General features: G+C 41.3%; 1 protein-coding gene across 2 annotated transcripts; it reads left to right on the top strand.

The window, feature by feature from the left end:
* The first annotated feature begins 253 nt into the window (after positions 1–253).
* On the top strand, positions 254–10,900 carry LOC137291125 (uncharacterized). 2 transcript variants are annotated; one of them, XM_067822409.1, is made up of 8 exons: positions 254–443; positions 3,693–3,893; positions 4,445–4,648; positions 5,605–5,757; positions 6,391–6,505; positions 7,319–7,537; positions 8,778–8,894; positions 9,495–10,900. In XM_067822409.1, the coding sequence occupies exons 1-8, from the start codon at positions 368–370 to the stop codon at positions 9,787–9,789; spliced, it is 1,380 nt and encodes a 459-aa protein (XP_067678510.1). In that variant the 5' UTR covers positions 254–367; the 3' UTR covers positions 9,790–10,900. The 2 variants fall into 2 exon arrangements, with proteins under 2 accessions (XP_067678510.1, XP_067678511.1); XM_067822410.1 differs by lacking the exon at positions 254–443 and adding an exon at positions 901–982.
* The last annotated feature ends 4,664 nt before the right edge of the window (positions 10,901–15,564 follow it).

Genomic DNA, 15,564 nt, shown 5'->3' on the forward strand with positions numbered 1-15,564 from the left:
AGCATGAGTTTCTGAAGACCAGTTCTAACCCGGATCTTCATAGGTACCAAAGGCTGCGTAGGAAATGTCAACAGTTCTATTGCTTTTCATATTACGTCAAAGCACATGAAATAATCTCACCATGCACACATGCCATCTATGGTTTACTTATACTGATATGATATAATTGGGCATAGAATCCGTTAAACCATTATGAACAGCCCTTGTAACTTTACCTGTGTTGGTTGAACGGGACTGACGCCGCTTTGAAGTTACGAAGAGTTGTGTGAATGGGACATGGCAGTATGCCACAAGTGACAAGATCAAGTGTCAGTAGTTAACACAGCTGAACTTCCTTGTCCGTATTTATGTAGCTGTCGACTCGACCATGATGAAGATGTTGCCGATAATGTTGATCCTGGTGTTGATACAGAATCACCTTGGAGTAATTCATTCAGAGCTGGGTATGTTCTTGGTATTTACCTTCCTTTACTTAGGTAATGGTCACCCGCGGTGCATTTCAGTACATGTGACACATAGTGATTACGACCAGGGGGTGCCGTGCGCGATTAGATCAGGTGTTTAAAGTGTAGCATAAATGTAGTTCATTTGACATGTCAGACACAATATTGAGTTGATTAAGTATGTCTTATTTTATAGCTTGGACGCACGCACGCACGCACGCACGCACACACACACACACACACACACACACCAACACACCTTTATCCTGAAAGTTTATTATAAGACTCTCTTGTGAAAATAAACAGTACACACACACCTTTCTCAAAAAGTTTTATCCGCCCTTGTTTTAGAGCATGGCGTATATGTGTATATACATGTACAGTATTATACAATCGCAGCCACACTGAGAGCCATAGGTATGTAAGACCGTGCTTAGTGAGCTGAATAGGTTCTTTGTGTAGTACATACACGGTATCATAGCCCACACTGTCTACTTCCTCAATGGAGATGTATAGGGACATGTCAGTACACCCTTCAAGTAAGTGGTTTAGTATTGGCAGTATTCCACACATTGCATAATGTTTTCATAGGTCTTCAATCTAGTTTCGGAAACGTTGTGTTAAGCTAACACAGACACATAAATATACATGTGGGGTTAAGCTGATTTCATGTGCCAAGTAACATAAAGACATAAATACTTGTCGTAAGATGCGACTAACAGGATCGGGTGATCAGGCACACTGACTTGGTTGACAAATGCCATTGTATACCAGTTGCGTAGATTGCTGCTCCTGATTACTGGATTGTTTGGTAAAGACTCGTGTATTTACAACCCGACATCATATAGCTGGACTATTGGACTATAACTCAAGCATTTTGATAAGTTAACACAATCGCAGACGCCAACAAGATGACCTCTCCCATCTAAGTCAGCCGTCTCGCTCAGATGGATGAGCGAGTCTAAAGGGTCGTGTTATCTGTGTAATAGATACAGAATGAGTAGATTGCTGCTCCCGATTACTGGATTGTTTGGTAAAGACTCGTGTATTTACAGCCCGACATCACATAGCTGGACTATTGGACTAAAACTCAAGCATTTTGATAAGTTAACACAATCGCAGACGCCAACAAGATGACCTCTCCCATCTAAGTCAGCCGTCTCGCTCAGATGGATGAGCGAGTCTAAAGGGTCGTGTTATCTGTGTAATAGATACAGAATGAGGAAGTTATCTGAGACTTTAACATTAGCGCATCAGGGAAGAAACAGCGACATGCATCTTCCTTGCTCTGTGAACACAAATTCATGACATTCTTCCCTATGACCTCAACGAAATTTTAGCAAAGTATTTTTCATGAGTGCCAGAAAAGTTAACGGTAAGGAGTATCAACCAGCTACAATACCTGGCATGCTTGTCAATTTTGAAAGACATTTGCAGCAAGCCCATTATGACAGGTCCCTAATGAACTGGTTATTGTACTAACTTACACAATAGGACGAAACCCAGTCTGTTTCTGTTCCTGTTTGTTTTCGATGTACTAGACAACAAACGACTGGTACTGAAATATATATGCGACTCGTTCACTGGTTCAACTTCAAAATTCATTCCGAGAAATCTTGTCGGATTAACCGTCATGTCCTAAACCTATACTGGAGGTATTTGTTATATAGAAGAATGTTTTGTTCACAATTGTTGTCATCCTCGATATGGCCAAGCCATACATTCCGATAAACCTCAACTAGAGCCTGAATGCATCTACGGCTCGGTCAGATGATTGATTATCGCTTGATAATATCGCGGTAAAAAACTGCAAACTGTACACAGAAATCACAACGCAGTGGACAGTCTCTTTGCTAAATGTGAACAACTCCATGGAAAGTGTGCACTTTGATTTTTCAACGATAATTGACAAATAACTGACGTATTAAAGCCTACACTGTGAATAAAGGTCTAAAATAACTACATCCAAGAACTGACAGATGTTAAAGGCGCGTCTGCTGATGACGATGTCATATTGTGTTTTGAAACGATCATTCTCTGCGATCTTGTTTTGACACTCAGGAGGGTGCCCTCGCTTAACGCGCAATTGCAATATACATAGAGGGTGTCAAACTGTTAATGAAAGATCTGTAGATTCCTAAACCCCTCTGCCAAATGGCAAAACCTGATATACTTGCAAAATAACGAAAATGCGAGGAAAAACGTTTACTCTCGTGTCATGTGCTTTTCTTGCGCTGTCCATCGAAGAAATGTAGCTGCTTTGGGGGCAACCATCTCCGCATTTCGTGAGGACACAGCTTCCACCCAGTGTCATCACAGTGACCGCAAACAGTTGATTCAAAATTTGGAAGTGGGCAATCTGTTGTCTTCGACGGGAAATCAGCCTGCTCGCTTCGCGCGTATTCACTCGTCCCGTCATCTAAAACCAAACCAAATCCACGTCATTCCAAAGCACGTCGTACACAAACACAAACAAAATTTTGTGTGGTGATGTTGTTCACACTATCCTCGGAGGTCCAATATATGCAATTTCTCTATGGTAGTGAGTGACACCATGGAAACCGAACCGGTCACAAAACGTCGCTGTGTTGCTCGCGGACTCTTCTGACTCGAGTAACTTTCACATTGAAAATGTTTCCAGTACTACCATTCTTGTAGTTAATATTATGTTGATAAACATTGCATTTCAAGTCAAAACCTGTACATTTCTGGTATATACATCCTATTTAGTACATATATCCACCTGACAAAGCGGCAAGGAATAGCTCAGAAATGTGTCAACAATAAAGAAGAAGTTGACATCCATAACATTTTGTCTTATATTAGAATACCGACTTCTAAATGCCTCTCAAGAACTTCTCTTATCTCCGTCAGTGTTTCTCGTCAACATGAACACGCGAAAGAGTCATAAATCTCTTGGTTGAGCAGAGGTAGTTTGAGGAATTTACGATATTCTTTCCTCTTCACCACTATGTTGTCTTTCCTCGCCATCGAGCGAGTATCTTCTTGTTTGAAGCAAACACGGGTGTGTCAAAATTGAATATTGGTAAATAATTCGAGATATTTAAAATGAGCATTAAATAAGGATCAAGGTTCAGACTCGATTGTCTACGGACCGTCGTCATACAGCTTGAATATTGCTGAGCTAAAAGTAAACCTCAAAACTAAACTCACTCACTTCGAGATTTAATAATTATGTTATAACTAACTCTTCTTCAGATCGTTATATTCATCTGTCCGTACTTTCAGTGAACATTGCACTAAACAAAATCACAAGAACTATGAGCAGAGGTATTGAAACTAACAACGGACAAGGTTCTGTGGACGGCAATACCAACGACGCCAACTGCACCTTTTTGGTCACAACGAGTAATGCGGTAGCCTGGTTGCGGATTGACCTTGAAACGACCATCAAAGTGAACATCATCGTAATACACCCAGAATCACAGTGTGAGTTGTAGAGTGAAGTTGTCATGAAACAATAGTGAATAAGGGAAACGTAATGAACGAGCGCATTATAATGCCAGTTTTGATGAAGTAGGGTATGTGTGATTTTAAACAAGGCTACAAAATGTAAGACGTTTCAACACATTATGAAAAATACACCATTTAATGAGTCACCGCTGACATAAAATTTTTGCTAGCAAATTCCGTTTAAAGGTAAAAAAGGAATTTTTCGACAAATAGGACATTTCAGCTCCATGGTTGTTAAGCGAAAGAGCAAATATGTACGAGTGGTTTTCAGCCACCAGATATTCTTTTCATGTCTTTGTAAAATGGAATCAAAGGGAAAGATTCAGGGGCACATATCTGAGGCCCGTTTCACAGAAAGGTCGTAAAACTACGACTTTGTCATGTATGTTAAACTAAAGGAGCTGCCATCACGTAGCTGCGATCGCTTGTGTGAAACAGGACCCAACCTGTTAAAATATTTGCCAGTTCACATAGCATTTCTATTATCTCTTTGAATAATCATTTTGAAATAGTTAGTGTGATTGCAGTCTTCAGCAACTTCACCTGGCACCAACCACAGGTGTACGTGTCTCAGAGAGCGGAAATAACCAGTCGTACTGATGATGAAGACCTCTGCAACCTGTTTAGCAGCTCAGTGGCATCAAGATTGAACGCCACCTGTAATAACAGGGGGCGCTTCGTCTTTGTCAGAAACATCCACAGCTTCTACCTATGTGAGGTATTGGTGTATGGTGAGTAAGTAGGCTAGAGTCTGTTTACATCAAACATCCATAGCTTCTACCTCTGTGAGTTCCTGGTGTATGGTGAGTAAGTAGGTTAGATTCTGTTTACATCAAACATCCCTAGCTTCTACCTCTGTGAGTTCCTGGTGTATGGTGAGTAAGTAGGCTAGAGTCTGTTTACATCAAACATCCCTAGCTTCTACCTCTGTGAGTTCCTGGTGTATAGTGAGTAAGTAGGCTGGAGTCTGTTTACATCAAACATCCCTAGCTTCTACCTCTGTGAGTTCCTAGTGTATAGTGAGTAATTAGGCTAGATTCTGTTTACATCAAACATCCCTAGCTTTTACCTCTGTGGGGTCCTCGTGTAAGGACAGTAGGTATGCTAAAGTCTGTTGCATCTATGTAATTGAATACGGTCAGTTTATATCTCTGAATGTGATATTTAACTGCAATTTTATCAAATTGCCATTACGCTCATTTGTATTTGTGAACATACAGTCATATGGATGTTATTTCACGCCATAAATAGCAACATTTTCACAGATTCTGTTACCATCAGACGACAACGTACTCAACCTCAGAATCCCTAGACCATCGGTTTCCCTGGCACCCTACCCGTCAACATAAATTTAACATTATCTTACTTTCTAAGACCTCGAAACTCATCAAGCCTCCCAGCTTGAACGCGTGTTAATCATGTAACCTGCTTTCCACAATCAGCTTACCTTGCATTATACCGAGGAACATCATTTAACTTCCTAAGAACATCACTTAACACCTGCCTCAGAGCACAATGCTGGGTTTGGTCATCAGCAACCCATTTCTGCGGCTGACCCACCGAAGACCCATTTTATATTGTACATCGGAAGCTCAACCAACATTGGATCAGTGGTGTGTTTCAAAGAGATTGTTCTAACATCGACCCCCAGTAAAACATTCACAATTATTCCTCTTCTGTCGACCAGTGTGCACAAACGGCAGCTATGGGTCCGACTGTTCACAAAGATGCGGGCACTGCGGAGGGGGGTCCTGTGATGCCGAGACTGGCGTTTGTGGAAGTGGAGGCTGCATGGAGGGATACTCTGGAATCAAATGTAACATGCAAAGACCTGATTCAGGTAAGTTGCATTTACTATATATGGTGATCAGATGCACAAGCGAGGGCATTTCAATGACTTTCGGGGTTTTTATCATACAGTCTTCTTGAAGCTCTTCTTTAAAGATTCAGAAGCTAGTATGATGAAGAGGAAGAAATTGTCTTGATTGACAACACCTTTATTGTAATATCTGACACATGCTTATTGGCAGTGTTAGCACCCTCATCGAAACGTCGCATCTACTGCAATCAATAAAATATCAATCCACTTGTCCCTTTGCACGTTAAAATTCCACATTCTTTCATTTTTAATGTAAATCATCTTCAAGTCGGCAAGTTATCCAATGGTGAAATGTTTTCCTGCACCTGATACCACTATGAGTGTGCCGTTTTGTATTAAATATCAAACACAGGCCTTTATTGCTAAGAAGACGTTTAGCGTTTGGTTTTCTACCAACAAATGCTAGTCAAAAGAAACACCTACCTTTGACATCTACCTCATCAAAATACTTACATAGTAAAGTCAGTGACCTGATTTATTGTTGACAAAATCGTTAATATTCTCAGTGTTGCGGTCCTCTGTCTGTTTATGGTATCAGCTGCACTGTCCCTTCCGGGTTTGGTAATGCTTCACCATCTTCATGTGTCTATTCAGGGATCTCAGCAGCTGTTGCTGGAGTCATTGGTGCCATCATCATGATTCTCCTGATAATAGCAGTTGTGGCTGCTATTTTCTTTTTATTCTACTGCAGAATTCGCAAAAACACAAGGTGAGACCAAACCTAATTTCAGCTGGGATAAAAAAAATACAGTTATGATGAGATTTTCTTTTTTAACTCGTGGAGATATTTTCTGATTGATTAGTCCACGGAGTGGAAACCTTACATACCAATGATCATTAGGCTAGATGAATGTATTGTTTTTGTTAAATAACAGTACAGTTTGTGAATGTGTCATTTTAACTGAACAAAACTGTGCGTTAAATCTTGAAGTGTGAACAATGTTGATTCTTGCAAGTTAATAAGCCTTGTGATATTTTTGTCGTTGTCAGTCGATAGTACCGAAATGAGTAATAGTGAACGTGAAGGAAAGTAATTGTCCCATCTTTCTATGTAGAACTGAAATGAAATGTAATTCTTCTTTTTTTGTATCATATGATACAAAAGTTCACCAATATTAATAAATTGCGGACATTTTAACCCTATTCCTGGTTCATATAGTCTTAATTAAAAGCACTCGACCAGTCGAGGTACCGTAAATCAGAGATGAGTCCCCCTCGCGTCAGCAATTTGTACACTTGAGACCGCAATTCTAACTACTGTAGAAGTGTATCGCTCACTTGGGATGCCATGGACAGTTTCAGCTAAAACCCAAACCGTGCGTGTGTGTTTTTCCTGTGTGGTGTGATTAGAATGTCCTTCTTACGCTGCACTGTAGTACTGCACTAGTCAAACAGTCAGGTTTCGTACGACCATTCCACACAATAAACCTCCTCCCTGCCTAACGAACGTCACTACGGGAGGGCGATGGCCCCCTTTTCGTCCCAAATCACCTTGTCGTCTTCACTTTTTGTGTTGTCCCAGTGGGGCTTCTACAATCAGTCGTCGGCAGTCGGAAGATCGGGTAAATAACAACAGTCACCAAAGCGTATTAAGTCGGTCCTACGTTCGCCTCACAAGTCTCTTCAGAACCTCGAGAGAGCCTGTAGTTGATGTTCATCAGACACGTCGCAAGTCCATCGATCGCAGATCTACACAACAGGATCCACCACGAAACAACGTCTACGTCAAGAAGTCAGTAACGTAAGTGACAATATGCATTTAACCCACACGTAAACCGTCTTCCAACACTGTTTATCTGTCGTTTTCATGTCATCTACCTTCGTGGTTAGTGGTTAAAGCGTCTGACCGGAAAGCCGAAGGCCGAGGGTTCAGTCAAACCGAAAGAGGTTAAAATGTGGTACTTGCTGGTCCCTGCCTAGAACTTGATAGTAATGGCTCAAACAAGGACGAGTCGGCTAGGAGTCAAAATGATGTGTCTGTGAGGTATTCACTGCTTAACTACGGAATGGTATCTCAGTGATCACTCGCACACGCGTACACGTCGTCATCACATGCACACGCATACACGTCGTTATCACATGCACACGCACACACGTCGTCATCACATGCACACGCATACACGTCGTCATAACATGCACACGCATACACGTCGTCATAACATGCACACGCATACACGTCGTCATCACACGCACGTGCATACATGTCGTCATAACATGCAGACGCATACACGTCGTCATAACATGCACACGCATACACATTGTTATTTAAGTACGTGAGCATTTCACATCACGTGTTTTCTTGTCTTGACCTTCGGGGCCGACATACCAATAGAACAGCACGTCATTTAGAGTGAAAGGAGGAATGCTCATTTTCTTTTCTGTTTGTTTTCTGCCTTATATTAAACATTGCTAAGTTTTAAATTTGGCGTCTTTGGATTCTATATTACATTATACATGGGGAGGAGCGAACTGTATTTCTTAATGAACGTGTTATATGGACTCTACTGTCAATATTCTCGTAACTATGGGTGAGGACAATCCAAGTTTTCGTAATTGTACCACCTTTAATATGTAATGATATTGGTGCACCGATGGTGATGATCATTGATGCCATACGTCACAATGACTCGTGCCGTACGTGGCCATTAGGGGTGGCTTGGTGGTTCAAGTGCTCGCTGGTCACTCTTAAGACCCAAATGTAATTCCCCGAATGTTTCACACTGCTTTCCAGAATGCCCCAGTAGACTTGGTTGACTTAGCAGATCTATGCTCATGATGTTGATCACTGGATTGTCTGGTCCAGACTTACTTGATTATTCACAAACCACCGCCAAATAGCTGAAATTTTGTTGAGTCTGGCGCTAAACAGAAAACAAGCAAAACAGATCAACACGTCAGGCTCTAGTCCACTCCACTGACAGGTTAGCCCGGAAATTAATTACAAGAGGACATATACAATCATACCTTGTTTCCAACTGCAGAGACGAGTCTGGTAACGCAGTGAATGAGCCAGACACGAACAATAGTGACGGCGCAGGTGATCCAGTAGTACAACCGGGAGCTGATAATCGCGGATTTGAAGATGAAGACCCTGACATGTACGGTATTAATGTGATAATGTCTTTAATTGTGTCCCTACTTAAAGTGAGACTCGGTTCTGAGCAGCTGGGAGTCAAGTAAAAGTTGATTCAAGTAATTTTCACACTGTATTTTGTGCGTGCATTACAGGTTGCATCTGTTTGTTGGATTATGAATACCTTACATTAGGACACAGTCTTAGTGGAAAGGGACATCGAATGACGAATGACCTGGAAAGGGACATCGGGAAATTTACAATTAAATTATGCTCAGTATTCTTGCTTGGAATATAAGTTAACAACAGTCGCGTGTGTTCTTTCAGCTGGTAGTCGATGTCAATGTCATTTCTTGCCCATGTAACATTTGATAGAAGACAACAAAATGAATGTGTTCATATTGTACTGATAAGCAGGGAAACGGGGACATTTTTAAGTTGACTTAAACTGCAATTGTAAGAGAAAGAAAGGAGGGAGAGTGGGAGAAAAAAGACGGGTAGAGTAAGATAGATAGAGACGAAGAGAGAGGAGGGGTGGGGAAAAAGAAAGAACTATACAAAGGAACAGCATGAGACTGTGCAATTCTTGATATCCGTCTAGACATTCTTCTATGATCGTCTACAGGTACGAGGTCCCCTTACCAGATCGCTCAGTTGAATCAGAGTATTTTGCAATGGGAGGAGTAAACCCCGCCGATCACGTCGGCCCCGCCGATCACGTTGACCACGCCGATCACGTCGACCCCGCCGATCACGTTGACCACGCCGACCAGGTTTACGAAAACCAAGGAGTAGAGACTGACGATGAAGACCAACCAGTGTATGAAGCTATGGAGATACCGGACAACAAAGGCAGCAAGCTGATATTAAATATTCAATCGGTTAATGAAGAAACTCACCCCAAAGACGGAGAATGTTAGACAGTCAGTTGACCTGAAACTTGTGTATGAAGGCGCGGACCGTCCTTGCAGTTGCCTCGACGAAGAATGCTTGGCTGTCATTTGGCATAGAAGTTGCAAGACAAGGGTTCTAACTGACTGTTTGTAATGTGAATGTTTGTGTTCATTACATGTACAAGTGCATGAATACACGCCACGTGAAACTTGTGAATGAAGACTCGTACCTTTCTGGCATCCATGGCTTTCGTGTTGCATACAAGTGGCAAGATACTGGTTCTTACTGACTGCCTCAATGGTGAATTCATTAAACTTACAAATGCATGAAGATGCATAGATTCCGGGGAAATCCGGTGAGAATGTGTGGCAATCATTTGACATACTACAAGTGTATGGTGTATGGATGTCAGAAAAGCATTAGTATTAAAAACGCTAGGCTGTCACGTGACAGAAAACTACATTTTTCACAAATGTTAGAGAACGGGCAGTTGGTATCTAGAAAACTAGTCAAGAAAACGCTTACCTTCGTAATTAGTTAGTTGAAGCAGAATTTGGCGGTTTAGCTGAGCGAAGTGAGTAAAGTTCCATAGGGACTGTCAGTCCTAACTTGTACATATATTTCAGCTTATTATACGAAAAATCTCCTGTCTCATTTAACCTGTTATAGCCCATGTGTGTGCCATTTCTTCGTAAAAACTTGTACTGGTAATTTCATTGGCAATAGCTCAATATAAATAGGGTTTTGAATATTCAACTTTGTGTTTTTTAACGGGCTTTCGTCAGTAAATCAGAAACGCCTAACCAGTGACTGATACCCATACATTCCTGATACGACGACACGCTATAGCCCCACCTACAAGAAGCCACGTAATGTACTAGGGGCGTTCAATAAGTAGTCACACTAACTGTATTCTTGATGTCCAATGTTTGGAAAGCTTCCATTTTATTTTGCAGTGATCATTAGCAAGGTCATATCCAAAATGTGATATATGTGGGTGACGAGTGTAGCGAGATATTAGTCCTCACAACACTTTGGGGTATAAAATTTCTTTTAAAAACTGCAAATGAAAACGATCTGTCAGTTGGTACTTCTTATTTAAAATGGATTGCCCTTGGATAAAATAATATAATAGTATTGTCATGTTCTGTCTTGTATTGATTGACTTTCCGTCGTAATCAACATTCAAAGAATGCAGTCATTCATTAATGCAGTCTGCGCGGACACGATTGGGCCGAGTTGAGGTCGAAATAGGTCGACTTCAGGTCGAGATCAGGTCCAGTCCAGATCGAGTTGGTCGACTCAAAGTGGAGGCGGAGTACAGATCGATTCTAAGACAAACACAGTTAAACATGTCAGGCCAGCCCAAACTTCAACTCGACCAGCTCGACCTAATGTCGATCTAAACTCGACCTTTTTTTTTTACCTACTTCGACCTTTTCTCGACCATCGTCTCGACCCTATCTCGGACCGAAGGTCGAGAAGGAAATCAGGGAAGATTTTTGACATGTCAAAAAGGTTTCAAAACCTTGGTAGACCTGATTCGGCCTGGCTTGACCGGATCGACAAAGCTCGTTTTGAAAATCGACCAACTCGACCCCCAACACGACCTTGAGGTCGAGAAGCGTAAGGGCGGCACTGGGACCACACCATTGCATAATTTCTACAATACCAAATATGTCGAAGATACTGTTGGACTATCAATACAATGACACAACATAATTTTTAGCTCGTAATGCATAATTCTATTGTTCCCGATGTATTTTTTTCTTTTTGTTTATCAAGGAATGATGAGTGAGCCATGTCATCATAGCGTAAGTAACATTACTTTCATAGCAGTTCGTATTAATAGTTTTCAATAGTCATAGTGTATTCCCAGTTGGCATGTTAATCAATGTCAACAATGTCAAATTCACAGGAACACCCTCTGGCTGAAGTACACAACAGAAGTGCCACGTAAACGATTTAGTCTTAACGTATTTGCAACTGCATCACAGAGGACTATGTGTCAGTCACAGGTTATCAGAACATGGCCACCTGGATTCTATCTCACAAGTGTACTGAAGAAATAAAGCAACCATTCTTTGCAAGACGCTTCGTCTCGTGTTGTTTCAAGTTCCACACCCCCGGAGGTGTTGCAATGGTGCCGTGACTCGGGTAAAGCAAATTGAGGATTCTTCTCCCAAAGTGTGAACAGGAACCTAAGTTGAAGTTGGAACTCAGGGAAGTCGCCAAGTTGTTCACTCTACCCTCAAATTTCCAAAATGGCTGATCAGGATTTGAGTGAAATTCTGTGAAAGCTGTGCTGGGTGTTCAGTTAGACCGGGCATTTCAAACGGGACTGTCCAAACAGGGTTAACCGGAGACAAAGTGCAGAGAAATAAGAATAACAATTACTTATTCAGAAACAAAACAGCTAGAGAGTCATTCTCGTAAAGAAGCCGACGTGGAATAGGGGAGGCCAACATACACAATAATCTGGCACTTAACCCAAGTTCATGTAGCATTAAAATAGGAAAGCAACAGTACAGATGTTTAATCGATTCTGGCGCAGAAGTATCAATCATAAACATGCATGTATTTCAAAGTGCGAAAGGAATGTATGAACTTAGCAGGAAGGAGGCTCACTGCAATGTGTCAATGGAAACGGTCTGGTAGCGCATGGATGTGTCTACTACATGTCTGTCTACATGGTAGTGTCTGTACTACGAGTTAGGTAGCCTACGGGTAGAAACCGTATGTACCCTTGAAGGAAGACATCCACATCAGTTTGTCAAGAGACACGATCATCAAGGCCCAAAGTAAGAACTTGTGTCAAGCTTAAGTCAAAGGTGAGCCATACCCACGGAGCACAGGGGAAAAAAACAACTAGTAGCTTCGACTTATTTGTCCATATAATGTAGAATTAGGTCATACAGATACAGTAACATGAAGTCTAAATACTATTTGCCAAATATGTACAAGAACCTCTATATGTACATGTGTCACTTGCCAGTCAGGATCGTTACGGAAACAGAAACCTCCCCTCCACGAAACAGACAGCAAAGGCAAGTTTACATCTGTTAGGACCAAATCCTACCTCCATCTCTGGTAATTAAGTTCATAATCAGCAGAATAGATCATATCCGTGGATGACCAGAGGCTTTTGCAGCTACTGTGAAAACAGTCAGAAAAGACTTCAGCTACTGTGGCCCATCTTCCCCATTAGAGAAGACTGTCACTGTCAATGGGACAGAAAATGTGAACAGTCATGGAAACATTGGAAGTCTTGGGTATACACCATGTCAGAACTTCTTACTATCACCTCCAAGGAAACAGCAGAGTGGAAAGATTCCACAAGCCGCTCCCGGAACATTCACTATTCGTAATCACTGTTCGATGGGACCACTACAACATCACATGCACAACACATAAGAATTCCCAAGCTGGATGAATAGGAAATACCCTAAGATACTTCTGGTATGGTAATAAGGAGACCTTACTATATAGTCTCACCGCATGACTCCAGCAGTGACGATGCTGACAGTGAACCCACTAATCCATTAGTGAGAATTACTAGGCGATATCGGAAAGAAAGTTCTGATTCTGAAGACGAGGAAGATATCCTATACAGCCAGACTAGCGCAGAGAACCAAGGCTAGAAATAATATTGAGCCTTTAACTGACCTTGAGACAGGATAGTAGTGACGTGGAAGAGGACATGTTAATTAGATGTAATGACCCTAAAACTGTCTAAGAAAATCTCCAAACGAGAGAATAATGGTTGTATGTCTTATCGTTTGTTTCAGAGAAAACGTGTATCTGTCAATGATACTTGTCCTAATCGAGTTAGCCAGAGGTTCTGTGCCCCTTACACATATTTGATAACTAAATGTCAAACTGACCTTGAACGGCGCATACTGACTGTTCAGATATTACTGGGTCGCCATCATTCTGACTGGGTGACAGGCATGGTAAGTTTGTTTTCAAATCTGCATATGAAGCAGTGGGGTTAAATTCAACGCTCATGGAATTAAGGAAAGCTTTTCTGAGTTTAGTCGACTGTGCACCAGGCAGAAGCGATCGTTGTTACCGTTTGTCCGAAAAGCAGTAAATGTCTAGTTTGGCGGGGTATCTGATGCATATTTTAATACAATCAAACAAAATATTAAAAAATTAACGAACAATCAGATGTGATTAACTCATATAGTGCATGACGGATTGTAATTCTAAACACATTGAGAGTACAAATTTCAGCTAATAGACATGCTGTTAATGTCATTAGCAGCCTGGGAACAGCTGAGGGAACTATTTCTAATGTTGTCAAAAGTATGGATGAACGCATCTGGATAACCTCCAGATGCGTTCATCCATACTTGGCAATGGGCAACAAACACATGTTTGAATTAGCAACGACAAGTGTTTTAAACATTGATTTCATTTATGGAACACCTCCAGCTGCAATTGAATATGTTACCAACTTGGACGTCTGTCCCCAAGTATTATTACTAGCAATTACTAGCCCTGCTAAACGAGGGCAAGTCCAGTTGTCATCAGAGATTTAGCTTGCTGGAAGACCCGATGAAGATTTGTGGGTTTGCTATTAAACATTGACATGTACCACAGTACTGGATGGTAATAAAAATTTGATAAATACCCTTGTTAGATACAAATGACAAGTTTGAAATTTAACAAATTCATAATTTACCTCCGTCCATGGTGACTCAGGGATTGTTTCACTGGCCTCAAAAACAGTGGGTCGCAAAGCATTGGTTGCATTGTCAGCTTAAATGCCGAACGAAATAAGAGGTCGAAAGAAGCAGCCAGTCTTGATAGGGATACTACCATATCCAAAGTCCCATCCATATACCCAGTCAACTTGAATCAGCTTTGTGTAGTGGCTCTGTTTGTCAAACGGAAGTGATGCCTAGTGCCATTTACCGATAGCAGAGTATCTAATAGCTGATGACCGGATAGTTACCACTGAAAAGGTTAGATTTCGCTGTCGTGCGCTGAAAAGGTAGAGGCACCTTCACAATTATTTCGAATCGGACCAATAATGCAAAATTCGAACAGCATTCGGAAGGGGATGTCAAAATAAACATTTTTTATATGAATACGACTCCCAAATATTATCGGTCGTTTCAGTGACAGATATACACGTTTCTGTACGATTCGGTGGCGTTCTGATGACGTCCGAGATCACTTAAAGAGCATTCGGGACTCTCTGGCTTTATTCCAGGTGTATTCCAGGTACATTCGAACTGTATTCCAAACTCAGTCGAAATATTCCGATACACTTGAAGCATATTCCACATGAAGTCCAGCAGTAAACGAGATACATACCGACTCATTCGAGACATTCTGACAGGACTTGGCTTTTCTATTCTTCCTCGAATATGTTCAAAATGGTTAAATGCAGTTCGAATGCAGTAAGAATACTAAGAATGGATTAAGAATGCTTAGAATGCAGTTCGAATGCATCCTATATGCTGTTCGATATTTTTCCACTTTGAATGCCCATGGGCCAACATGTCCAAAATTTTCGGGCATTTTGCACGAATTGACCCGAATAGACGGAATGCATTCGGAGTGCAGTAAGAAATTTTTGAATTCATTTCGAATTTCCAGGAACCTCCAGAAATTTTCATTCAGACAGCATTCCGCCTCAACTGTGAACGGGGTGTAACACCTATGCCATGAAAGATAATCAGACTAAACGCCTCATGCTCCACCTCGAACACTCACCTATCCTTACTTCCATATTACAATATTGAAACTAAATATAATAGTTTCCTTCATTTAATCCCTATCGCAAATGT

Source organism: Haliotis asinina, chromosome 7 (assembly GCF_037392515.1).
Source record: "Haliotis asinina isolate JCU_RB_2024 chromosome 7, JCU_Hal_asi_v2, whole genome shotgun sequence".
Classification (NCBI taxonomy): Eukaryota; Metazoa; Mollusca; class Gastropoda; order Lepetellida; family Haliotidae; genus Haliotis; species Haliotis asinina.